The 25,224-nt window shown below is 35.1% G+C and overlaps 1 protein-coding gene across 5 annotated transcripts; it reads left to right on the top strand.

The window, feature by feature from the left end:
* The first annotated feature begins 118 nt into the window (after window positions 1-118).
* AP5M1 (adaptor related protein complex 5 subunit mu 1) lies at window positions 119-22,877 on the top strand. 5 transcript variants are annotated; one of them, XR_010731246.1, is made up of 10 exons: window positions 119-259; window positions 3,768-4,413; window positions 9,375-9,602; window positions 10,940-11,079; window positions 12,053-12,138; window positions 12,232-12,350; window positions 13,767-13,863; window positions 16,029-16,762; window positions 18,043-18,093; window positions 18,208-22,876. XR_010731246.1 is itself a non-coding variant. In XM_066275967.1 (8 exons), the coding sequence occupies exons 1-8, from the start codon at window positions 186-188 to the stop codon at window positions 16,109-16,111; spliced, it is 1,473 nt and encodes a 490-aa protein (XP_066132064.1). In that variant the 5' UTR covers window positions 119-185; the 3' UTR covers window positions 16,112-22,876. The 5 variants fall into 5 exon arrangements, 1 of the variants encoding a protein (XP_066132064.1); XR_010731245.1 differs by having other exon boundaries at window positions 16,029-18,093; window positions 18,208-22,877; XR_010731247.1 differs by lacking the exon at window positions 18,043-18,093.
* Window positions 22,878-25,224: the final 2,347 nt, after the last annotated feature.

Raw genomic sequence — 25,224 nt, 5'->3', positions numbered from 1 at the left:
AGGTTTTGTTCACTTTTTCTGAAGTAGCTAACTTCTCTGCTGAGCCCGACCTGTTTGTGGTGAGGCAGAAGGTGGTTCGGATGAGTAAGCCTCCGGGCTTCTGATAGGAGTCCATCTGAGAAAGCCGGTCTGCGCTCTGCCTCCGTGGCGGCCTTACGGGTGATCTGATGCTTTAGGGGCTTCTCATGGCCCAGCGAGCAGTGTGGCTCATAAGCCACGAACCAGGAACTCCACTTTGTGGCACCGTCAGATTCTCCAGGTAAATGCAAATTGGAATTCTCAGGGATGATCAAGCGGAGGAGTGGATCATGTGGCATAATTCTCTGTTGCAGTGAATCCCTGGCCCGCCACCTAGGACGAGTTACTTAACCTCTTGTTTCACCTGCTAAATAAGTATTTTAGTGATGCTACCTCAGTGTTCTGAGAATTAAATGAGTTGATGCTTGGCAAACATTAAGTATTATGTGTTTTCTAATACAGTGTTATTTAGTATCACTGTATCTTAAAATTAATTTTTGACATGGAGATGAAAGAAAGGAAACATTGAGCACTATACATGTTTAAGTTTTTATCTTTCGTTAATAAAAATAAGTCAATGACATTTTAACTCATTCTTCTGGGAAACCCTTATTGAGCAATATCAGACTGTTATTTTCATATTGTCATCTTTCATTACTAGAAATTTTCAGATGGTTTAACATTACTGATTGTTGAAGAAAATTGAAAAAAGATTAAAAAATTAAATTATATTCATGTGGCCAACACACGCCACACTTTTTTTTAGATGGTTTAAGCTGATCTGGTTTCATTTTTATATTTGCCACATTTTCTGAAAATAACTCTGAAGAGTGCTATACAATAATTTCATAAAATGTGGGTGGCAATTGAGTAATTTGTTTCACCTTTTATTTTCAGTGACTGTTGACAGTTATATCTTGCCAACAAATTCAGTCTTCCCTGAGAAAAGCTCTACAGTGAAGTAGGGTGACACTGAATTGAGATTGAGGCAGGTAAAGATGAGTGTAATTTAAATGAAACGTGATTAACAATGTGGATATGAAATTCCCACTTTGCAACCTAAACCATTTTTGCAACTAAGGGCAACAGAGTTGGAGTTTCCTATTCCCCTACCCCCAGTTACATTTGTTGTACTGCAAGCGAAAAGGTTAATAGTATTCTTTAGTATGATTCATCAGCCTCGGTTTGTATTCTTAACATTAGTCCTATGTCATTTTTTAACTAGTATAGTTATTTTCTCTTAATTTATCATTGCCAATTAACTTGATGTTGCCCTTGATTAAACAGAAATCACTAAGTTTATTGCAAGCAAAGTAGTTAGTGCTTTAGGAAATTAGTTGAAGTCTTTCCCTACCCTTGTTTCCCAAGGATATCTTCCTACGTTATCTTCTCTTAACTGTATAATTTTATCTGTTAGGTTTTTATCTATAGTCCATCTTTGGGTACAGTGTTAATATAGGAATCCCATTTTGTTTTTCTCTATACAGTTTTCCAACATCGTCTTCCAAACAATACATATCTTTTTCATTGATTTGTGGGGATATTAGTTTATTATGTTTCCCATATAAATATTGTTCTGTCTCAGTTCTACTACTTTGTTATTGTACCAATACCATATTCTATGTATATATATATATGTGGTTTTGTAGCTATCTCAATATCCCATGGAGGTAATGTTTTTTTCCTGTTTCCAAAAAATAAGCTCCTTGAAGAAGTCATGCCTGTCTTCAGTATTTTTCCCCACTGTGCTCAGAATATTTCAGAAGAAAAGTTCAGATATGTTTGGGTGGTTGGTTCAATATCTCTATGCAGGCAGCAAATTGGGTTCAGATAATTCACTTATCACTTACTAATTTTGTGTTGTTGAGTGAACTAGATTAGTTTTATTAATTTATGTTTACTGACCTCTTGGGGCTGGTGGTAGGGCTAAACAGATATGCACTGGCATCTTACCCACATATATGCCACAAGATAATGGCCATCATGCAAGATTTTAAAAGGCAAATGATCTTTCCTGTATCTAACTACTTTTTCCCAACAACAACAACAAACTTGGTTTAGATTCTATTTTAGAAGTTTGCTGCCCAGATAGATAGTAATAGTATCAGGTTAAGTCTGGCTGAGGTTGGTATTGTACCTCATAGTTGTAGGGCCATTTAAGGTATAGTCCTATTAATATTTTAGAAAAGACTTAAATCTGAAATGGCAGGTTGAGTCATCCAACAAAAATATTTATTGAGCACATATTGAAACATTGTAAAGGTCCCAGATTAAAATCTTATGTTTACATTTAGCTGTGAGATTCTTATGCTTAAGAACTTTAATTATTCTTTAGGTAACTAGGAGATAAGGCACTGTAATAGAGTTTAGTCCAAAGTTCTTGACTATTCTTATTCAGAAACTCAGAGAAAGAAATAGCATTGACCTATCACTCCATTACTGGAGTGCTGGCTAATTCTTTCCCCTTCTAACCAAGAAATGCATCAGAATGTAAATGAGTTAGTTCCACTAATACACTGATAACTTTGAATACATTCTTATTTTTCTTTTTAAAGAATATTAGTAAACATCAATATTTTATTAGTAGAATTAGTGGGGAAAAAAATCTTTTGAGCCTGACCTGTGGTGGCGCAGTGGATAAAACGTCAACCTGGAAATGCTGAGGTCACCGGTTTGAAACCCTGAGCTTGCCTGGTCAAGGCACATATGGGAGTTGATGCTTCCAGCTCCTCTTCCCCCCTCTCTATCTCTCTCTCTCCTCTCTAAAATGAATAAATAGAAAAATTAAAAAAAAAAATCTTTTGGCCAGGTGGGTGTGTTCTTGGTCCTTGATGAGAATTACTGGTATGTTCTTTAGCCACCCCTTTATTTCACAAATAAGAAAAAAGACAGGGAAATTAGGTGATTTGCATAGAATTTAATAACCAATAGATGATTCTGTTCTGGACTGTGAAATGGAGAGGTAAGGAATAGGGAAAGCATGTATTTTTGGAACCAAGAAACATTTTTGTAAATGAACAAAAAGCACCTTCTATTCTGATTCCCCCCCGAAAGGGGATGAATTACTAACTTACCATTCAGTGTAGAGCACGCAAATCATAAAAGATAATTCAGATTTTTTTTTTCATTACCTCATAATATCTTCCAGGGCCAGAGAGGTAAACCAGTATTACTGAAAAGCTCATATATTTTGTGGAGGTTAGCAAGAAAACTCAGGGTACCTGTTATTCACTATAGGTTGAATAGAATAGGACATTCCTTTTACAATTGTATCATCTCAGCTAATGAATTCAAAATGGTAGAGGGTTAATTTGAACCATTTCTTTTGCTCCTACTCTACTAAGATGGAATCAGGAAAAAGGTTTTTATAGATACCTAAAATGTGTTCAGGTATACACTCTGCCAGCCAGATGGGAATCTGAATGGCCAAGAGATTAGGATTTCTAATTAGAACCATGTACTGTACCTATTTAAAAAATGTAACTAAATTGAATTATTCTTAGTAATAGATAATGATACTTTATCAGTTGAGATAATATAGCAAGTATGCAACATTCAGTTACTATAGTCAGAACATAACATGTAATATATTTTCTTGGTTGTGGTTTTTGTGAGTGTGTATGTATTTGTTATTGCATATTTTGTTATTACTGTTTACCTTCATTTTTGAGTTTGTTTTTGTGTTTGGATTCTACCATTTTTATTTTACTTGGAAGAATCATTTGTAATGTTTTTGTTTCCATGTGCAGAAGGTATCCAACTGTTGAAAAACGGGCCAGAGTCTTCAATGGAGCAAGTTATGTGCCTATTCCTGAAGATGGTCCCTTTCTTCAATCACTCCTCTTCGAGCTTAGATTATTGGATGAAGATAAGGACTTCATGGAGAGTCGTGATAGCTGTTCTCGCATCAATAAAACATCTGTTTATGGACTTAAAGTAGGAGGTGAAGAACTCTGGCCAGTTGTTGCTTTTCTGAAGAATGGCATAGTATATGCTTGTGTTCCACTAGTTGAACAAACTTTATCCCCTCGTCCACCATTAATTAGCATCAGTGCAATTTCACAAGGCTTTGAACTTCTTTTTGGAGTACAGGATTTTCTTTACTCAAATCAAAAAAATGACGCTGAACTACACACAAAATTGAGCCAATTGCCTGATTTGCTTCTGCAGGCTTGCCCGTTTGGAACTTTGTTAGATGCCAACTTACAGAATTCATTGGACAGTATTAATTTAGCTTCTGTGGCTCATCCACAAAAACAGCCAGCCTGGAAAGTTGGAACATACAAAGGAAAACCACAAGTTTCTATTTCTATCACTGAAAAGGTAAAATCCATGCAATATGATAAACAGGATATAGCAGATACATGGCAAGTAGTTGGAACTGTCACATGCAAGGTGAGATTTTTCTCTGGTACTTGTTTTATCATTTAACATCTATGGAGAAAAGTAAAACTGACTCTAGTTTACATTGTTATATGACATTTTTTATTTTTATAATAAAAAGCAGTCATCAGATGTTAGATTCATGTCAAATTTGGTTAGTTACCTTTTCGCAGTCCTTACTAATTGCGTTATGTATTGCGAAGTAATAAATTGCTCATTGTCTCAATAAAGAACTACAATATCCTTATCATTCCAGTGTGTCAGGATTTCAGGAGCTGCTTAGCTGGAATTTCTAGGGTGGAGTCTATTAAGATCACAGTCAAGATTTCAGCTGGACATTGGCCTAGCGTGCGGAGGACCCGGGTTCGATTCCCGGCCAGGGCACACAGGAGAAGCGCCCATTTGCTTCTCCACCCCTCCGCCGCGCTTTCCTCTCTGTCTCTCTCTTCCCCTCCCGCAGCCAAGGCTCCATTGGAGCAAAGATGGCCCGGGCGCTGGGGATGGCTCTGTGGCCTCTGCCCCAGGCGCTAGAGTGGCTCTGGTCGCAACATGGCGACGCCCAGGATGGGCAGAGCATCGCCCCCTGGTGGGCAGAGCGTCGCCCCTGGTGGGCGTGCCGGGTGGATCCCGGTCGGGCGCATGTGGGAGTCTGTCTGACTGTCTCTCCCTGTTTCCAGCTTCAGAAAAATGAAAAAAAAAAAAGATTTCAGCTGGAGCAATAGCCACCTGAAGGTTCTATTGGGGCTGGAAAGACCTGCTTTCAGGGCAGCTCGCTTACGTGGCCTTAGCTCCTTTATATTATATGTGGGCTTCTCAACAAGCTGCTCAAGAATGTCCTCACAGCCTAGTGACTAGTTTCCTGTGGATCAAATGATTAGACAAGAGACAGACACAGAGCACAGGTAGAAGCTACATTTTTTATTACCAAGACTGAGAGGTTAGATAGAATCAGTTCTACCAGCATTTTCTTTTCGTTAGAAGTAGCTCACTAAGTCTGGTCCACAATTCCGGGGAGATGGAATTAAACTCCGCCTCTTAAAAAGAGTCATTTGTGAAAATATTTTGAAACCACCATGTCTATTTTCCATTTCGAAAGGGGTGAAATTGACAAGCCTCTGATTTACTATCTAAAACCATTTTAAAGGCTCCTGTTTTACTTAAGTCAATGAGTTCATGTAAGGTTCTCTGGTTAGAAAATCAGAAAAGACAATGAAATAACAATACAGTTAGCAATGATCAGTACCATGTTGAATAATGATCCAAAATAAAAACCATCCAGGTATAATTGTTATAGTGCATATTAATATTCTCAGCTATCTTTATTCTGATATTTTATTTTCTAATGAATATAAATTTTTTATATCTCAAACTTAATATTAAGTGACTTTGTACAAATCCTACAGATAAAAGTGGATTTCCTTTTCTTCTTTCCCTTTTTTTTTTTTTTTTTTCTTTGCCTTCTTTTCCAAGTGAGAGGAGGGGAGATAGAGAGACTCCCACATGTACCCTGACTGGGATCCACCAGGCAACCCCGGTCTGGGGCCAATGCTCTGCCCATTTGGAGCCATGCTCACAACTCGGCTATTTTAGCACCTGAGGTAGAGGCTCCATGGAGCCCAGAGCTGAGGTGATGCTGTCTAACCAAGCCATGGCTGCCAGAGGGCAAGAGAGAAAGAGTGAATGGGCAGGAGGAGGGGTGGAGAAGCAGATGGTCGCTTCCCCCATGTGCCCTGACTGGAAATTGAACCCAAGACATTCACAGGTTAGGCTGACACTATACCACTGAGCCAACCAGCTAGGGCCAAATGTGATTTCAAGAACAGAGATGTAGAACAATCCTGGCTGACAAATTGGGTCTTTCTTTTCCCTTTTAACTTTAAAGTGATCTAAGAGTTTTTTTGTTTTTTTTTTGTTTTTCATTTTTCTGAAGCTGGAAACAGGGAGAGACAGTCAGACAGACTCCCGCATGCGCCCGACCGGGATCCACCCGGCACGCCCACCAGGGGGCGACGCTCTGCCCACCAGGGGGCGATGCTCTGCCCATCCTGGGCGTCGCCATGTTGCGACCCTCCTGGGTGTCGCCATATTGCGACCAGAGCCACTCTAGCGCCTGGGGCAGAGGCCACAGAGCCATCCCCAGCGCCCGGGCCATCTTTTGCTCCAATGGAGCCTTGGCTGCGGGAGGGGAAGAGAGAGACAGAGAGGAAGGCGCGGCAGAGGGGTGGAGATGCAAATGGGCGCTTCCCCTATGTGCCCTGGCCGGGAATCGAACCCGGGTCCTCCGCACGCTAGGCCGACGCTCTACCGCTGAGCCAACCGGCCAGGGCCAAGAGTTTTTGTTTTAAACTCACTTTTATCATGATTAAAAATACATAGCAGTTAATAAGTTTTATTAGAAGTATTGGAAATAGCTCCAAAATTGAGGTGTTCATGGTTTATGTTATTTGTAAGTCTTAAAGTAGTTGAATCCTACTTTTTTATAAGGTAAAAGTAGAAAAAAAGTAGAAAATTCACCATTTGTTTTTTCTTGCTGTGACAAATAGGGAATATATTATATATATATATAATTTATTATTAATTAAGATCATAGTGTTTAAATGTCTCAGCTCATTAATAAGCTGACCCTAGTTTATTGCATATGAGAATATTGGATTAATTCCTATTTCTTGTCTGATAACAAATTATTATGATGGAAAACTTTCTTCTTTAAAAACCTTTCTTCTAAAAATAAAGAGTAGGGATATACCTTAATCCACATACTAAATGTTTCTTTAAACTTGTATGTAAATAGTATATCTGTTAGCCAAATATTTTTTTAAGTACTTTAGGAGCTTAGTATTTAAAGGAGTTCTATTAGGCCTATGTAAGTGGAAGTAATTATCTTCATTGTATCTTAGTCCTAGTAGACAACCAAAAGCCAACAGATTCAAGTCCTATTCCCTACTCTACCACTAATTTTTTACATATCTTTGGAAAAGTTCTAATTTTTAAAATTTTTTCTCATTTTTAAAATCAGATAAGTTCCTAGGTCTCTTCTGTTTTTATCATTTCTAGCTAAAAGTCCACATTTACATTTGCCAGATTGGTTTAAAGGGTAATGCATAGATTTCTTCTAAAATGAATGTTCTCACTCTATAGTAAATGACTGGTGATCTAGTATTTTAAATGCCTAGGAAGCAGATAATTTGTTGGTGGTTTCCATAATGGCTGCAATTTTCTGATCCCTGGAAGAATGTTAGAAGCTAATTTAATAAATACAAACTGAATATTTAAAAATTTTAATAGTATTTGCTATTAATATTTGCACACTTTATTATCTTCATAAATATCTGTCAGAAACAAAACTTTTTTTGTTCTTGCTAGTTCACATATAACGAGAGAAAAGTAGCAAATGATTTAGAAGTTGAAACACTAATATATTTTGTAAGTTTTGTTGTAAGATTACTTGGTATTTTTATGTTCAGATATGATTGATATTGTAACTGTCACCAAAACCTTTGTAAGATACTAATTATGGTGCTGATTATATGTCTACTTGCTTTCCAAGTGCTTACATTTTATAGAACATACATTGTTGAATTTACACATATGTCAAGCAGTAGATAAAACAAAAAGGTGAAACATTTCATATTAGAATGGAAAACAAAGATAGACTCCATAATTAGAAAACAGTATACATTCAGCAAACAGTTTTTGAGTGCCTCTTGTGCATAGCAGTGTGCTAGACACTAGATGTGAAGGAAAACAGGTCTGTGAAGCTGTCAAATCTGGCTTCCATGGCCTTCCTACAATTCTTTCTTTCCCTTCCATATGCAAGTGTCCTAAGTACCTCTCATTGGCAAGCCTGACCACATAGGAAAAAAGATGCTGGGCTTCTCTGCATTGCAGCAGGAGGCTATGGAGGGGACAATACAAAACATAAGGACTCACAAAGCATCAAATGAGCTGCAGTTACAAAGAGAAAAGATTGTAGCTGGAGGCAATAGCACATACAAAAGCTTGAAGGCGTGTCCTGGCCGGTTGGCTCAGTGGTAGAGCATTGGCTTGGCGTGCAGGAGTCCCGGGTTCGATTCCCGGCCAGGGCACACAGGAGAAGTGCCCATCTGCTTCTCCACCTCTTCCCCCTCCTTCCTCTCTGTCTCTCTTCCCCTCCTGCAGCCGAGGCTCCATTGGAGCAAAGTTGACCCTGGCTCTGAGGATGGCTCCATGGCCTCTGCCTCAGGCGCTAGAATGGCTCTGGTCGCAACAGAGCAATGCCCCAGATGGGCAGAGCATCGCCCCCTGGTGGGCGTGTCAGGTGGATCCCAGTCGGGCGCATATTGGAGTCTGACTGCCTCCCTGTTTCCAACTTCAGAAAAATACAAAAAGAAAAAAATAAATAAATAAAAGCTTGAAGGTGTATAAGACATTATAATTTATTCAGGAAAATTCAAGAATCCAATATGTCTATAGCATCGGTGGCAGGGTAAAAAATGATTAAAGAGGTAGGTGGGAGCTAAACAATAAAAGGTATTAAAAGGAATCCAAAACTACGGAAACTACTGAAAGGTTTTGGGCATGGATACAATCTAATTAGAATTATTCCTCATTAAGGTAACTTGATACTGATGGAGGTGGATTGATTAGAGGAATAAATTCTAAATACATTTAAAAGACTAGGACAAAAATTATAAGAGCCAATACCAATGTGTTTGCAACAGGAATGGAAAAAAATGTGTTTTAAACAGGAATGGGTTTAAAATAGCTTTTTAAGGGTTCTGAATATAAGCAGGAGGACTCCAGGGAGACTCTCCTGGTCTCCACCTTGGGTGTCTGAGAGCATGATAGAACTTGTAACGAGAACAGAAAGCAAAGAAAACAAAATCTTGAGAGAAAAGTGAGTTAAGTTGTAGGAAATGACTCAGGTAAATTCAAAAGCCTCACGCTGAAGATATGCTTCTAAGATCTTAGTAATGTTTCCTTTTGTATTGCAGTGTGATTTAGAAGGAATCATGCCAAATGTTACCATCAGCTTGAGTCTCCCCACCAATGGATCTCCACTTCAGGATATTCTAGTTCATCCTTGTGTGACTTCTCTTGACTCTGCCATTCTGACTTCTAGTAGCATTGATGCAATGGATGATTCTGCATTTAGCGGACCTTACAAATTTCCATTCACTCCACCGTTAGAGTCATTCAACTTATGCTACTACACTTCCCAGGTAAGTAACCTTGGAAATGTTGAGACTTTGCAAATCATTTATATATTTGGTCTGAATCAAAACGTTTCATGAGTTATTTACCAGACAGTAATTGAAGAGTGAAGATGAAAATTCAGTTCTTTGAATAGAATGCCTCTTAATATCTAGTGTCTCTTAACAGCACTGAATGGTTTTCTAATTCATGGGATTTGTTATTTTTTTAATGTTCTTTAATAAGAAGTTATGGTCTTAAAAAAGATCCTGGTGTGATCTAGTCATGGTTTGAACTCTGAACATGTAAAAATGCCAATAATCCTAGACAAGTGTTGTTACAAACATATAATCAACTTTTTATTGCTTATTGAATAATGACTGTGTGTCAGACATTGTCCTAGGCACTTTATAGGCATTTTCTCTAGTACTTTTAAAACCCTTAATGAGTAGGTATCATTAGCCCCATTTTACAGATGAAGAGAGTCTCAGAGAAACTGAATGACTTGTCATGTAACAATAAGTAGCAGAAGCTAGGTTTGAACCCAAAATTTCAGGCTCCAAAAGTCAGTATCTTTTTTACTGTACCATTTGCCTTTTGTTATAATTGTCAATCAGTAATTTAGAAAAACCTACTCAAGCTAGCTTAAGTAAAGGGCATTTATTTTGAGAATGCAAGAGGCAATCTCGTTGTTATTCAAGGATAGGAAGTAAACCCAGGCCATACTGGACCTGGAATTAAAAAATTAAAATTAAAATCATTCTATACGCAAGGTCTACACAGTGTGTCTCATCTCTGCTTCTCAGTCTTCTCTTCCACCTGCTTTCTCTGTCTGCACAGGTTTTCCAGCACTAGCTTGTCATACTATAAAAGCAGTTCTTTCCTATTTCTTCCTTCAGATGTACCAGAAATAGTGATTGGCTCACCCCAGCTTACAGGTTGTCTCCCTTTCATTCAGTCATTGATAACCAATTTAGTAAGTTACTGCTGAGCTGGGAAAACGGGGAGGGAAGTGTCACAATATACGAACGGGCAGCAGGAACTCTGGGCAGGGTGTCCATGCATCTTCTATATTGCAGGTCGTAGAGAACCTGAAGGAAGGGAACCTGGACAAACCAGAGTAGGAAAAAGAATATAAGATGTACTGCATACCTTTCTCACCTCCGAAGACAGACTGGAAGCATTCCTGCCCTTATAATGAATGTAGTTCCCTAATCGAGCATCCAGACAACTTAAAGTAACTCATTAGTCTTAAAGACATATCTGTACATAATGAGTATTTACCGTAAGACTTTTTTCTCAATCACCATTGATATTTTAGACCCATTAACCTGAGAACTATATAAAAGTTTATGTTTATTTCCAGGTTCCTGTCCCACCAATTTTGGGCTTTTATCAAATGAAAGAAGAAGAATTACAACTAAAAATAACAGTTAATTTAAAACTTCATGAAAGTGTGAAAAATAATTTTGAATTCTGTGAAGCTCATATACCTTTTTACAATAGGTAGGAATAAAAATAACATGATGTCATGATTTCTGTCTTCCTTTGTACATTTCCACTGCTACAATAAGTTACCTGTCTTTGTTTTTCACCTTATTTTTAAGATTTTTATATGTTATTCAAATAAATGTTGATTCTAAACCACAATATAGTCATAAAAATTATCTTTACCTTGAATTGTGTCTTCATTTTTCTGGTTAAACTTGTTAGTAAATATAAACTTAAGCCAATTTAGCTTTCTCAGGGATTTCACTTCTGGCTTTATTTCTAGCATTCTGTACTCTATATACACATCAAGCCCAACTGTTGACAATCTAGTGAATTACGTCAATCATATCATAAGATTACAGTTGATCCATGAACCAGTCAAGGGCTGGGTCACCAACCCTGGCACAGGGGAAAATTCATGTATAACTTTTAACTCCTCAAAAACTTAACCAAAAACAAAACAAAACAAAACAAAAAAACTTAACCACAGCTGGCCCTCCACACCTTTGGATTCCCATTCATGGAGTGAAAAGGTTGAGCCTCGAACAACATGGTTTTGAATGTGTAGGGACCAGTGTTGTTCGAGGGTCAACTGTACTTTCTCATCAATTCTACTTTTAAACTTGTTCTACAACATAGTTATTTTCAAAAGTTATCCAAATGTGTAGTAAAATCATAGTTTTAATATGTCAATTGATGTGACAGTGTATTCTATGAGTTTATATTTGTCTTTAGAATTGATCATGAAATGTATGTCATCACCAACAATGTCTTCAGAATTAATAACAAAATGTATATTATCACCAGAAATGTTTACTGTGTTTCTGACATTTTTTAAAATATTATTTCGTCTATTCTGTTCTGCAAATTTGAATATAGAAATGCTTTTATGCTTTTCTTGTATTAAGTAACAGTAGCAAGATTTGAACCTGTGATTCTCTTTCTTTTTTTTTTTTTTTTTTTTTTGCATTGTATTCCTTTATTAAAGAGGTCCAATCACACATGTGGAATACAAAGTAAGTTTTGGCCAGCTTGAAGTATTTCGAGAGAAAAGCTTATTGATCTGGATCATTGGTGAGCCAGGTTTTGTATATTAATTATTTTTCATTTATTTGCTGTAGAATCTACTTAATTTAGGATATTCGATTGATGTGTTTTCAATTTTAGGACAGAGGTTCCCAAAATCAATGGAAATTAATCTTTCTGGAACTGTAACTTTCGGAGCCAAGAACCATGAGAAGCAGCCATTTGACCACATTTGCATTGGGGGTACAGCATATTTAAAGGTAAATATGTGTGTATGGCTAGCAGGAAAACCTAAATAGAATAGTCTCAAAGAAGAGAGCTTGAAATCTATACATAAAAGCATTAGGGGAAATGGTAATGAAGCTAGAAGTACACTTGGGGTATTCATTTCTTTCTCTTGGTTTCAACTATGTCCATGAGCTTAGTTTCAAGGATTATTATAAAAATTCCTGCTTTCAGATATTTTTCAGGAAAAAATATGGGATGTTACTACATTGGATGTTTTTCAAAGGTAGGGATTAGGTCTTTTCATTTTCATCACCTAATCAGTTACAATTTAATCGAAAGCATGTACTACATATTTGTGTTCCTAGAATAGATTTATTTTTATAATGTCTAGTTTTGTGGAAATCAGCCTTGTCACAACAAGCAAGCCAAAGCTCTTTACTAATGAAATAATATGAGCTGCAACAGGAAAATAATTGCAAAGATCTGAAAATTACATTCTATGCAAATGATAAGTTGGTTTGGTAATCAAAAGGAGAAAGTTGGGAAATAGGAGAACTTTGCAGGGAAGGGAGATAGGAGGAAAAAAGTATAGAAAAGATATCAGGATGTTGCAGAATCAGGGGCTTTCAGCAGCAGAGATGAAGAGGAAGGAGCACAGCGAAAGGAGCTGGAGCTCCGTAAGCTATAGAACTCTGTAGTTAATGGGAATAGCAGTGTGATTCAGGCACCCGGCGCTGTGCTTTCAGAGAAGGTACTAATGGCCCTTTCTAATAGTGCAGCATAATAATTGGCATTTATACTGATGATGCCACATTATCAATTAAATTCAGGAACTATGGATTATATTTTAGAAAAGTTTTAATAGGTGAGAGAGGGGGTGATTTCAGAAAATTAAGTAGAGCATCTCATTTCTTCTAAACACCAAAAATAAACTGACGTTTCTCCTTTAGTAATTGCACTGTTATGTTTTGGTAGAAGATGTATAAGTTTCTGCCTGTAGAAGAATTATGATCTGACTATATCACAATCACACAGCCCTAGAGGTAAAAGCGAATATTACCATAGGGTAAGGAGCACCAGCTTTTGGAATCAATCAGGTCTAAGGTCAAATGCCAGTTCTGCTCTTACATGCTGGGTTGCTAATTGCCCTCACCTCTGAGCTTCAGTTTCCTCATTATATGATAGGGATACTTTGTAGTATGGGTTAGAGTTCCTATTAGTGAGGTGCCTGGTATGTGTGAAGGATTCATAATGCCACCCTTACAAAGAAGTGGCCCAAATGCAAAGGGGAAGTGGTGTGTATGTGTGTACTCAGGTTCAGTATTTGTGATTGTAATTTTGCAAACTGTGTCAAGTAAATTCCTAGAATTGCATCAAGAGGGAAAATGTGATCATTATTTTTACCAAAAAAATTACCTCAATTTGATACAGTTTTCTTCTTTTTCTAGCTTCATTTTAGGATCTTAGATTACACACTTACTGGGTGTTACGCAGATCAGCATTCAGTTCAAGTTTTTGCATCAGGAAAACCAAAAATCAGTACACGTAAGTTGTGTAGATCCATACTAACTAGAAGGAATTAAAATGGTGTTATTCAGTTATTACCTAAGGCAAAATTAAAATGTAACAGAAAGAGATCAGGGAATAATCCCAATTATAAAAATTCTGGCCTAATCCTATTCTGTGTAACAGTTTGTGGACTTTACATTGCCCTCTGCCTCTTTCTGTTTATGAACCTCTCTTGATGAGCGAGTGTTGACATAGAGATGGGCCTTTGTGTAAAGCTGGATTTATTTTGCTCTGTGTATAATACACACTTTTATTTAGGGGCTTTAGTGTTGGACAGACAACTGCTCAGACAGTTTGTTATCTGTATAATTTTAGACGATTTAGTGAACTTACAAAGTTTTAGTTTCCTTACCTATAAAATGGAAATAATAGTATTACATATTTGCTTCAGGATTGTTATGAGGTTTAAATAAAATTATATTGGCCAAGCATGATGCTTAGCATGTAGCATGGATTCAATAAATGTAGATATGATTATTTAACATTTTAATATTTCTAGCAAATGTGGTCAATGAGCATTATTTAGTGCCCTCTATTTTACAAATAAGAGGGCAGTAGAAAGAAGGTTTCCTGCCTTTGGTGAGTTTGTTGGTTGTTAAAATATATATGTATATAGTATATATGAAAATATTGGGAGACAAAAAGCAATTTATAAATGAGTTCAAAATTATTTAATTCAGATCAAATACACATACATATGTGGCATAAAACAGAAAAGTAGCTAGAATAAGGTAGGATTAGCAAAACATAAGCAGAAACATTTTGCCTCATATATTAAGGAGAATAAAGCTGTTATATTTAGATAAGTATTTTTTAAGTGAAGGACTGGAGTCTTTAAAATAGGAAAGAAAGATAGGGCCTCTCACTTGAAAATTTCAAAATAATTAGAATGCTAAGCAATTACTTGTAAAGGGTAATAATAAATTCTATGTAATGTAATTAGTATGTCATATTCTTTACCTCCCAAAGGCTTTTCCTGTTTTCTCCTATACTGTGTTTATGTCTGTTTTTTTTAAGAGATGCATATATACAGAATAGTCTTTATAATGTTTTTTTTCTAAACTCAAACAGATCAATATTTTAGCATTATCTTAATTTTATATATCTGTGGGATACTGAATGCAAAATGTTCATTTAAATAATAATGGCTAACATTTATGGCTTACTGTGTTGCAGGCAGAGTTCTAAGTATTTATGTGTTAACATTATTAATCTTTACAATATTCTATTAAGTGTTGTTACCTTTATTTTATGGATGAGGATTTGGCAGAACAGAGAGATTAGGGTCCCATAACTAGTCCCATGGCAGAACTGGGAATCAAACCCAAGTAGTCTGGCTCTGGAGCCTGGCTACTTAATCAATATGCTGTGTGCCTCTCACTGTTACTAAGTTCCCAAATTGGAGGCGGGGAGATAAGGTAATACTGTATATCCCACCTATCCTACCTATATCTTCTTCATTATGAAGAAGGGTATGAAGAAGAAAGGTAAAAAAAGGCAGAACTGGATATTTACTGATGTATGTGACAATAAGAATTCACATGTGTAAGCTCCAAATGAGCATTATCTTAATTTTATGTATCAGAAAACTAGTTCAAAGCGGGCTGTCATTTGTCCAAAGCTACAAAGCTATTAAAGCAAAAAGCTTAAATTTGATCAGAATTTTAAGAAACCACTGAAGCAATCTTTTTAAAACATTCTTAGAAAGTTGGGTATTTATTCCAACCACTGAAACTTTGGATAGGTAGAGGATAATTTGCAAAATCAGAATCAGGACCTCTGTCAGATTTACAAAAGGGAAACCAATAAAAAATTTTAATGTTTTTGTACTTGGAAGTAATAGTTCATCAGAAACAATTTAGGGAAAATGTGAGGGAAAAGATTTGGCATAAGTGAAGGATGTTGGCCTAAATTTGTCACAAATAAGCTTAAAGCTAGATTATTTAAATATTTAATGAGTACATTTTTAAAATGGTAAAAGTTATAATGATGCCTTGATAAAGTCAAGATAAAATGAATATTTAAAAGGATTGCCTTCCTTGAAATAATTGTTTTCCATGATTTTAAAATAACATGACTTGCTCTCTTGCTGAACTTTTGTTAATATAATATAATCTTATCATTTCTTCCCTTTTTTTCAGACCGGAAACTAATTTCTTCTGACTATTACATCTGGAATTCTAAAGCCCCTGCTCCAATAACACATGGATCATTACTGCTGTAATTAGCTCATGTTTAAATAGGATTTATACAATAGTAACATAGCCTAAATTAAATCATAATCTTTTATTTTTAATATGGATAACCTGTGAATGAGAAATCATTGAATGATTTTATTATAAAAATGCTCATGTTTGATATTTTTAGTCAGTATTTTAAAGACAAATGTCGCTAGTTTTATTATTCTTTGATTTTACCCACATATGATTCAGAGCATAAACCAAAAATGACTCATTTCAGGCTCATTTTAGAACTAGTCTTGGGTAATCTTGCCTCATGTTCCTTCGTGCGCCTGTGGCAGACATGGCTAATCAATCCGAACCCTATTTCTCTACTGAGCTTCCTGGATACAGGCTTACGTTCCTCTTCAATGCAGAGCTACAGGCAGCCACTCCTGATGGATTGTAACTGACTTGCAAGATAAACTATTTGCTCTTCCAAACCTGAATACTCAGCTCCTCGAACATTTTGTTGTTATGGAATGCCAGAGATCACATAGAAACAACTATAACTCTCTTGGAAAAACAGCCAATGAAAACAAAGGGAAATTGTTTAAATAGTAGCCTGCCCTTAGTTATAACTATCCAATGAACTTATAAAGAATATGCATAATTCTACTTAAGATGTTTATCTCTGTTCTAGAGTTACTTTTCAGGTAAGTTTATTATCATATTAATCTGCTACAATAACAATTTTCTTAGGGCATCAATACGAATAGTAAAAGAGGTGGTATATCTTCAGAAGATGAGCATAGTGTTTTCTGATTACTTACTGTGTGCAGCCAAATTTTTAAAGATAAATTTAGGTAAAATATTGGTCTTTTATTTATTTTTTATTAAATTCATTAATGAATGCAGGTAAGATTCAAAAGTCATTCTGTGAATAGGGTGTATCATTTAATCGTATTTCAGTCTCATGTAGCATATTTTCTTTAAATGCCTCATTCTCACTAATAGTTATTCTCTTGGTTTCTTCAGGAACCATCTAGTCATATTCTTTATTCTTTATCTGTTTTAACAATTATATGTCCTACTGTTTTCAAGGCAGTTTATTGTCAAGTTGGACTTTAAGTGACCATTCAAGAAAAGATGAAATCTCAAGATCCTTAAAACTTAATCCATGTCAAGTTTCTTTTTATAGAACAGAAGTAGAAGTGTTATGGAAAAAATATTCACTACAGATTAGTATTCAATTAAATTCTATCTTGGCTTTTATTTTTTAATGAATTGCCTAAGGAAAAGCTTAGAAAAAGCTGCTAACTCCTTGAACGAGAGGATAGTTTGAAGGGATATAGCATATAAATTTAGGATTTGAAATATGATTTTTTAATTAAGGTCAATCCTACTCATTATAAATTCTCATTTTCTGCAAGGCATTATCATAGCATAATATTCTCTGTTCAAATTATCCCAAGTAACAAAGGAAATGAAATAACTGCCTGACCAGGACTTGAACTTGTTATTCTAGCTTAATCATAGATAATCGGTAGTAAAAACCTTCCCTTTGAAAGAATAAAAAAATTATTCCCCTTAAGTTATTTAATCTCTCTTAAACTCAAGGGAAGCTTAACATTTAACTTACGTTAATATGAATGGAACCATTTGGACATCTTGATTATATAAATGTTTAGCAAAGTACAGTAAGATAGGCAAGAAGCATTCATTTGTCTAATAAGTAGGCAGAGATTCAGTATAATAGTCCCCTAGGGCATACTTTCTTTAGAAACAATCAGAAAAACCAATGAATCTTTGATTTGACATTTCTAGAAACGTGAGGAAAATCCAGGGAGTCCTGGAAAAGTGTAGGGGCCATGGGCAACCTGATGCCATCTGTTGCCATTCCATTCTAACATAACACTACAGAACTAAAACCAACTCATGTTTTTATCCTGTTGAGATCAGCTGGACACATTGTGATGCTTTTGATTTTGTCTAGAAACCTGTCACTTCAGGATAATTTCTGAAGACAAAGTCTGTTTCCCGTTCGGTAGGTGACCTGTTTAATGTTTTCCCTGTGTCTGGGAACTCCTTAGTGTAATTAGCGACCTTTGAACTCCACAACTAATCCTGAGCTATTTTGTATTCCTTACTCATCTTTAAGGCTGGACCTTTCTTTTCTTCAGAGACCGCTGCCACAATTAAAGAAGAAACAGCTGCATTTCAAAGGGATTCCGATTCCAGAGGCTTAATCGTGATTGACATGTTCTTATTCTAAGCTATAAGACACTCTAAGAGTCCTTTCTTGGGTTAAAACTTCAATCATTTTCTAAAAAATTATCTCACTATGGATTTTATTCATTTTCTTTGATAACTATTCTTTGCATTTTTAACTTGAAAGATGCTTTGCGTTTGCAATGAATATGAGCACCTACTTCCAAAGATTTGGATGGTGTTAGACCTATTCTAGATGCAAAATTGCTAAATTCCCTTTTAGTGCCAAAATATGATTATGAAATCTGATGTCTATCATATAGGTAATTATTCTTCAGTAGACCCAAAAGGTACAAAAGGTGTTAGATTTCTGAAAATGTGCTCCAGAAAAGATGGTTTATGATTTTGGTAAAACCCTTCTTTTCTCAACAATATTTTTAAAACGTTTTAAAGCCAGAAGTACCCTTACAGAGGTGGGCATTTTTTTATTTTTCTAAAAATAATTTATTTCGATATCAGGTTTGACATAAATAGACTTGTCCAGAATTCTTAAGAGAAGTATTTGTTTAAAAATGTTTTCTTGATTAAAATTTAAGATTTTTACACCAACTCTTATATATTAAGAGTTTAAATTATTGTGAATTTATATATATTGTATAATTTAAGGTTTCTCAAAGCACCGTTTTATACTAATAACAACAAATACTTTTTCCCCTTATTTTATTATAGTATCTCAGACCACACTATAGACATTCATAGACTCCTGCACCACGCCTGAGTGGTAGGTAGTTCGAGTTTTCATCCAGACTCTGCAGGGACTGCTGCCACAGCAGAATGGTTGTTTCTAAGACAAAGGTCAGAAAAGGGATGTTAATAAACAGTCCTCAGGTTTAAGGGACTTTTTTAGGATTACATCTTAAATTCCAACAAATCAGATTTAGGAGTTACTGAAAGTGAAATTGATCCATCCCTCATCCAAACTTTGCAATACTTTCCTGTTCTGACATCATTTAGATAGTTAGCTGTATTATCAGATTAGAAACCATTGTACCACGCTGCTGAAAGGAAAAGGAGGCAAAAAGCTAAACATAGGATGAATTCTGAACCTTTTAACCTGGCTGAAGTAGTCAGTCCCTGTTATGCAAATACCTTCAATCCTCTGCTAAGTTCAGTGGAAATAATTTTCTTGAATGACAGGTTTATTCAGCAAGGATTCAGTTGGTGATTAATCCCCCTTTGATCTAGGGTATTTCACTTAACTACCAGTTACCTCGTTCTGACAAAGTGCAACTGAGATTAGGGCGATCACTAGAACACTACCAGGGTGTGCGTTTATTCTCTCTAACCTTTTAAAGCAAGGGCCAAGAATGCAATTTATTTTCAGTATTTGAAGATGTAAAGTCCTGTCTGCTAAGTTAGAAAGTCAATTGAATACCAAATGAAGTTTATTTCTTACGTAATAGAACAAACATTTCTTTTTGCTTTGCCTGACAATGCTTTTTGGAAACATAGGCTTTGAAGAAAGAAGAAACAAAGACTACATTCTAAGGCTATCTTCTAGTTTTGTTTCTTGTACTGGAGAGTATGCTTATTGGCTCTGAGATAACTCAAAAATCAAAATAGTGGCTACAAGTTAAGTTGAGAAAATGCTTCTGTATCATTAAACTTCATAGTTTTCTTCCCATTAAAAAATGTCATGCTATGTGGTAAATCCAATTGGGGAAAACATGTAACACACTGTTCATCCTAAGACTTCTGATTTCAAAGCTATATTTGTTAACTTTGTTCTTTCTTGAAGAAAACAACTTATGTACCCATCATAAGAATAATTGCATTCATTTTCACAGTGAAGATTTTTGTTTATAAAGGTAAATGATGCCATTACAAAAACACTTCTAAGTAATTATTTTAAATCATCACAATAACCATTTCCCACAGTATTGTTTACTATTTTCCTGCCTTTTCATTTAACTGTGTACCTCTTTCATAAATTTAAAACTTCTAAATATTCTATGGAATTTTGCACATTTTAAGAATAAAATTTTAAGATGTGTTTTATGCTAGTTTCTCAAAAACTTCATGTTTAAAAACTTATAAATGTCAGTATTTATCTGATAAGATATCAAATTTGTTGGTCTGGTCTTCATATCTTTCAAGATCCTTAAAAAAGAAAGCAATGATTTTTAACAAAATTTATTTTTAAATATTAAATTATTATTAGTGATTAATTTTATTATAAAGTGTTTATAATGCTTTATAATTGTCCATTATTCTAGTAGCAGTTTGCAATACAAGTTATGCATTTACATAATTTTCTTATAAATTCTTTGGGCTCAAGAATCTTTTGTGACCCAGTTTTGAAATTAAAACAGTGACTCCTTTAAAGAACTACATGTCTAATTTACCTTGGTACCAGCCTCTCAAGTTTCAGTTTAGTAACCAACCTGTTTTCAGGTATCTTTTGATAGCAAGTTATTTAATCACAGAAATTTAGGATCAGGAAAAAATAAAAGATGAAAGTTAGGATCCCCTGGCTATGTTGCTAAGAAACTAGTGTTTTTAATAATTCACTATGCAGTAACTATTTAGTTAATAAAATGTTGCAATATATTTCGAAATATGCCATCACAGGATCTATATAAAACATATACATGTGTGTATATGTAATGTATATAATACATATGTTAGTGTGTGTGACTTGGTGGGTTTTCTTACGAAATAGTATCATGTCAGAGGAAGAACATTTGATCTTCCCTCCAAACACAATGTTAGTAATGAGAAACTTCATTAAAATATAAATTGCCAAAGAACTCATGAGATTACTCTTACAAAATGATTACGAGCTGAAGATAGCTTCTAATTTTTTTCAAAAGCCATTTTATGGATATGATAATATTGTCCAGATATAGCCTGTAGCAGTGCAATGCCTTATCTGTTTAGTTTGCTGCCTTGTAAGCAGGGTACTTGGAGGTCCAGGTTGACTTCTCTGAGGCTCTGGCTAATCTGCATAATTGTTGACAGGGTGGTGTTAATATATGATGCCCAGCATTTACAGATGACCGTGGGCTCAAAACCACCTGCTGAATTGTGTTTTCAATAGGACATATGAAATTTTGTATATTTTAATAATCTATTAAACATTTAAAGCTAAAGTGTGTTTCCTTTTAAATGTCTTTCTAAGTGATAGTTTTCTAAAAATAGGTTTAGATAACACTTTTCAGTAACAAAAATGAAAATATTGAATAATTGTTATTCCTCTTAAAATGTTTACTTTTTCTTTTAAGGGACTTGAGTGCCCTCTGCAGGTTGTGAAGAGATAATTAATGACTATATTTCATTTTAAATCCTGTGATTTTTCCCTTTTAGAAGCGTAGCCTGCATAAATGTGACCTATTTTATATTGTTAACTTTGTTAATTTTCAGGTGATTGAGGGAAGAGTTTCTTTTCCTGACTTGTTTTACACTTGTGTTCATTGTGAAGACTGTAATACCATTGAAATTTTCCTAATCACTTAGCTAGCACTCTGAATGTTGGAACTATACACATTGGAACTAATGTAAAATCCCTTCCAGAATGGAGATTGGAAAATTTGAGCTATTTTGAAATTTAGTGAAGATGTGGAGAATAACTTGGTTATTTCCCATAATATTTTTAGAATATTAATACATTTGAAATAAGCCTTTTTCATTATGCATCATGTAAAAATCTTAAATTACTTATATGAGTTCTATTTCTTAATGTTATTGATGAATTATGAGTGTGTTTCAGCTAAAATAAAACTTAGAATTTATTTAAACAAAATTAGGATTGAACAGATACTGCTCTGGCATTACTGTTTCATATGTCTATTGACTAGAAAGTATTTCTGTTTGAAGAGCAAAGGGCAAAGATTTCACATTAAGTCACTTATTTCAGTACTCATTTCTCAATGGGCATAACAGATTTCTTTCTAAAGAATATAGGAGTTCATTTTGTGTGTAAAACTATAGAACTTAAGCAGTGGTGGCATTTCTGATTCACTTGAAGCTGCCACGGAACCTAAATATGATGAGAACAAGAGGAACGATTGGAACAAATTAATAGAAATAAATCTTTTTGCAAGCAACATAGTGAATCCTGATCATCAACCTTGAAAAGTAAATTAGAGCAAGCAAATTGCTGTTGAAAAATTCTTTCAGCACTCTGCTGTTGCTACTCAGCTAGATGAAGCTCAGCCAGAAGGGGAAAATGCACTCTGTTTTGCATTAACAAAGGAAACATTGTTAAAGTGAATGTTTACATTGTGTTTATTGAAGTGTTCAAAGAATATTTGTTGCATCTTCAACCTGCTGTTCTCTCTGCTATTACAGATCATGAGTGATAATAAAAATGTTATTTGTACATTTTAGAAAATAAAGGGTATTTAAGTGTGAATGAACTATCTTCAAAATATCAAGTATCAAACTTAATACTTTACCTTTTAAAGATTTCTGTCTTCGGGAATTGTATCCCATTTAAAAATATTTGCTTGAATATACGTTCCAATTATATATTTCCACACCTGATTTTAGCCAAAAGGCCAAGAACCAATTCAATTATTTCCATATACATTTTTTTAACTTTCCTCCCAGAAACTACAATGTATAAGAAATAAGCTGAAAAATTCAAAATAAATTTAAAAAATAAAAACAATTGTGAAATTACTGAAGTGGGTAATTGAAGATATAATATGTTCACTGGAGAAACAGCTTGATAACAGCTTTTGTGAGCAATTATCTTGAGCTATTTCATAAAAACTAAATCGAGAGATTAGACAGCACTTGAAAACAGGGATGCCAATCTGACATTTGAAAAATTTAATATGTACTGGTAAAATATGGGAAAAGTTAGTTAAAAATTCAGATAAAGTTTATGCTTTCTCCTGTCTAAAATGAACAACTTAAGTTGCATTTTAGAAGTATACAAGTATATAACTTAAGTTGCATTTAGAAGTAACTTAATGGATTAATGTATCATATTTTACTTGATCTCTTAGCAGGTGTTATTGAATACAATTCAGAATTCTGTAATCTTTTATGGACTAATTTTTGAAGAACTATTTTATTAGATTCAACAACAGTTATCAGTCTTCCATATTTCAGCCTAAAATTTTTTATCTGTCACTGCAAAGATTATTAGCCCATACTATAGGCTCTTAAAACCTTTTAGCTGATACTTCATTATTTACCCTGTGAATAATATATTTATAGAGCATCATATTAATTAAAATCCAAAAAGGTTATATAAAAATTGTTTCAAAGATGTGAATTAACTGTATCAGTAACATTTTTTCCTAAGAAACTTCAATCTTTTTTTATAACCTAAAAAACAATTTTTGAATCTAAAATAAAGCAAATGGCAAGCCACTAACTCTCCTTTTGTTAAGGAAGTAACCAGAAGTGATTGGTGATGCTTATAGCTTGTTAACTAATAATGGCAAAAGGACTTTCTAATTAATGTATCAGTGGCTTCATGCCCATAATATGTGGTTGTTCTCTTAAACAAAGTAGCATATGTGATTTTATTTCATTTTTAAGGCCTAAACTCAAACATAAGGCATGACTTTGAATTAAAAACTGCTGAGTAATCTAGTTAAAATAGACACCTAAATTTGGTCAATAAAAACTCATTGTTAAACTTTAATTGTGCTCCTATTATATGCCACTCTAGAACGAGACAAAGAAAAAAAAAATAGTGCCTGATTTTGAATGGTACATAACTGCTAGGATGATTGCCCAAATAAGCGTGGTTGAAGTTCACCAGGCAGACAAAGGAAAGAAGGCATCCTAGGGGCAACATCTTAGCCACAGTCTGCCTGACAAGCAGAATCCCAGAAACCTAAACATTTTCTATGGTAAGAGAAAGCAAGCAATGGAATATTTTTTGCTTCCAAATGTTTGAGGCTTCGGTATTTAAATATGTATTTCTAAGGAAAGGAATTACTGTATTTAATTTCCAGCCTAATGTACCCAGAAATACAAAGGCACTCCTACATATGAAATGTACACTGCCCCGCTGTCTCCCCTTCTGCCTCCCTTTGTCGATAATTTTGAATGCATGTTCACATGTGCTAGTATGAGATTGATCCCTGCATTACCAGTGAAGAAAATGCAATGACTAAATAGGATTATGAGGAAGCTATATAAGTGAGTTGTTATATAATCTGTTAATATGTATTAATTGATAAGCTCAAATTTTGTTCAGAATAGTTTACCTACGGTAGGACTTCTACCTTGGAGCACATTCTTAGCCTTGAATCAGTTAAGTGTATATATAATACATACACGTGTATGTATGTATATAAAGAAAATGTGAGCTCTAGAACTCTGGTTTTATATATATTTAGAAGTTTACAAATTTTGCCTCCATCTCTCATGCCAATATTTTGAACTTCCTGAAGACAACATTCATCCTCACGTCATTGTATTCTCAGTGCCACCAGGAACAAAATAAGCTTAGTCTTGATTCAGTAAGGTAGCAAAATATTAAATATGTAATGAAGTAGGTTGTTTTCCCACCTAAAACAAGTCAGCGATGTTTTAGTGATTGTTTTGCACGTGTGTATAAAAGTCCATTGTGCAAACAGCGGTTTGCACATGAAGCACAGGTGATTTCTCCCTTTGATTGCCATCTCTGACACTATTCAGACTGTGTCACTATGACACTGCCCTTCAGACACGCTGTGCAGAGCTTTGGCTCCACCTGCTAGACTGGCAACAGCCAAGGCCTGCAGTAGCTGCCACCATAGGTCACATTCTTTGCAGTTCTGCTTCAGTGAACCTTAAAGGCTTTGGCACTCCCATCTTAGAGAAATTCCTTTCTGGATCTCACCCTACAATGGCTTTGTGAGCTCCCCACTGTTCACCAGAGTCAATCCTGATTTTCAATATAATAGGACCTGATATGTTATGACTCCCCTCACCCCATAAAGCCACAGCTTTTCAGTGA

The sequence above is a fragment of the Saccopteryx bilineata genome, chromosome 4 (genome assembly GCF_036850765.1).
Source record: "Saccopteryx bilineata isolate mSacBil1 chromosome 4, mSacBil1_pri_phased_curated, whole genome shotgun sequence".
Lineage (NCBI taxonomy): Eukaryota > Metazoa > Chordata > Mammalia > Chiroptera > Emballonuridae > Saccopteryx > Saccopteryx bilineata.
Note: the sequence above shows the minus strand (reverse complement) of the source record. Positions and strands in the feature narration are given on the sequence as shown.

Bases quoted from the DNA above. Each gene is read 5' to 3' on its own strand.
- AP5M1 (XM_066275967.1), top strand. From the start codon at position 186: ATGGCCCAGCGAGCAGTGTGGCTCATAAGCCACGAACCAGGAACTCCA. The intron at 11,080-12,052 runs GTAGGAATAAAA...CCTTTATTAAAG, and splicing joins CATATACCTTTTTACAATAG to AGGTCCAATCACACATGTGG. The intron at 12,139-12,231 runs GTGAGCCAGGTT...TTTCAATTTTAG, and splicing joins CTTATTGATCTGGATCATTG to GACAGAGGTTCCCAAAATCA.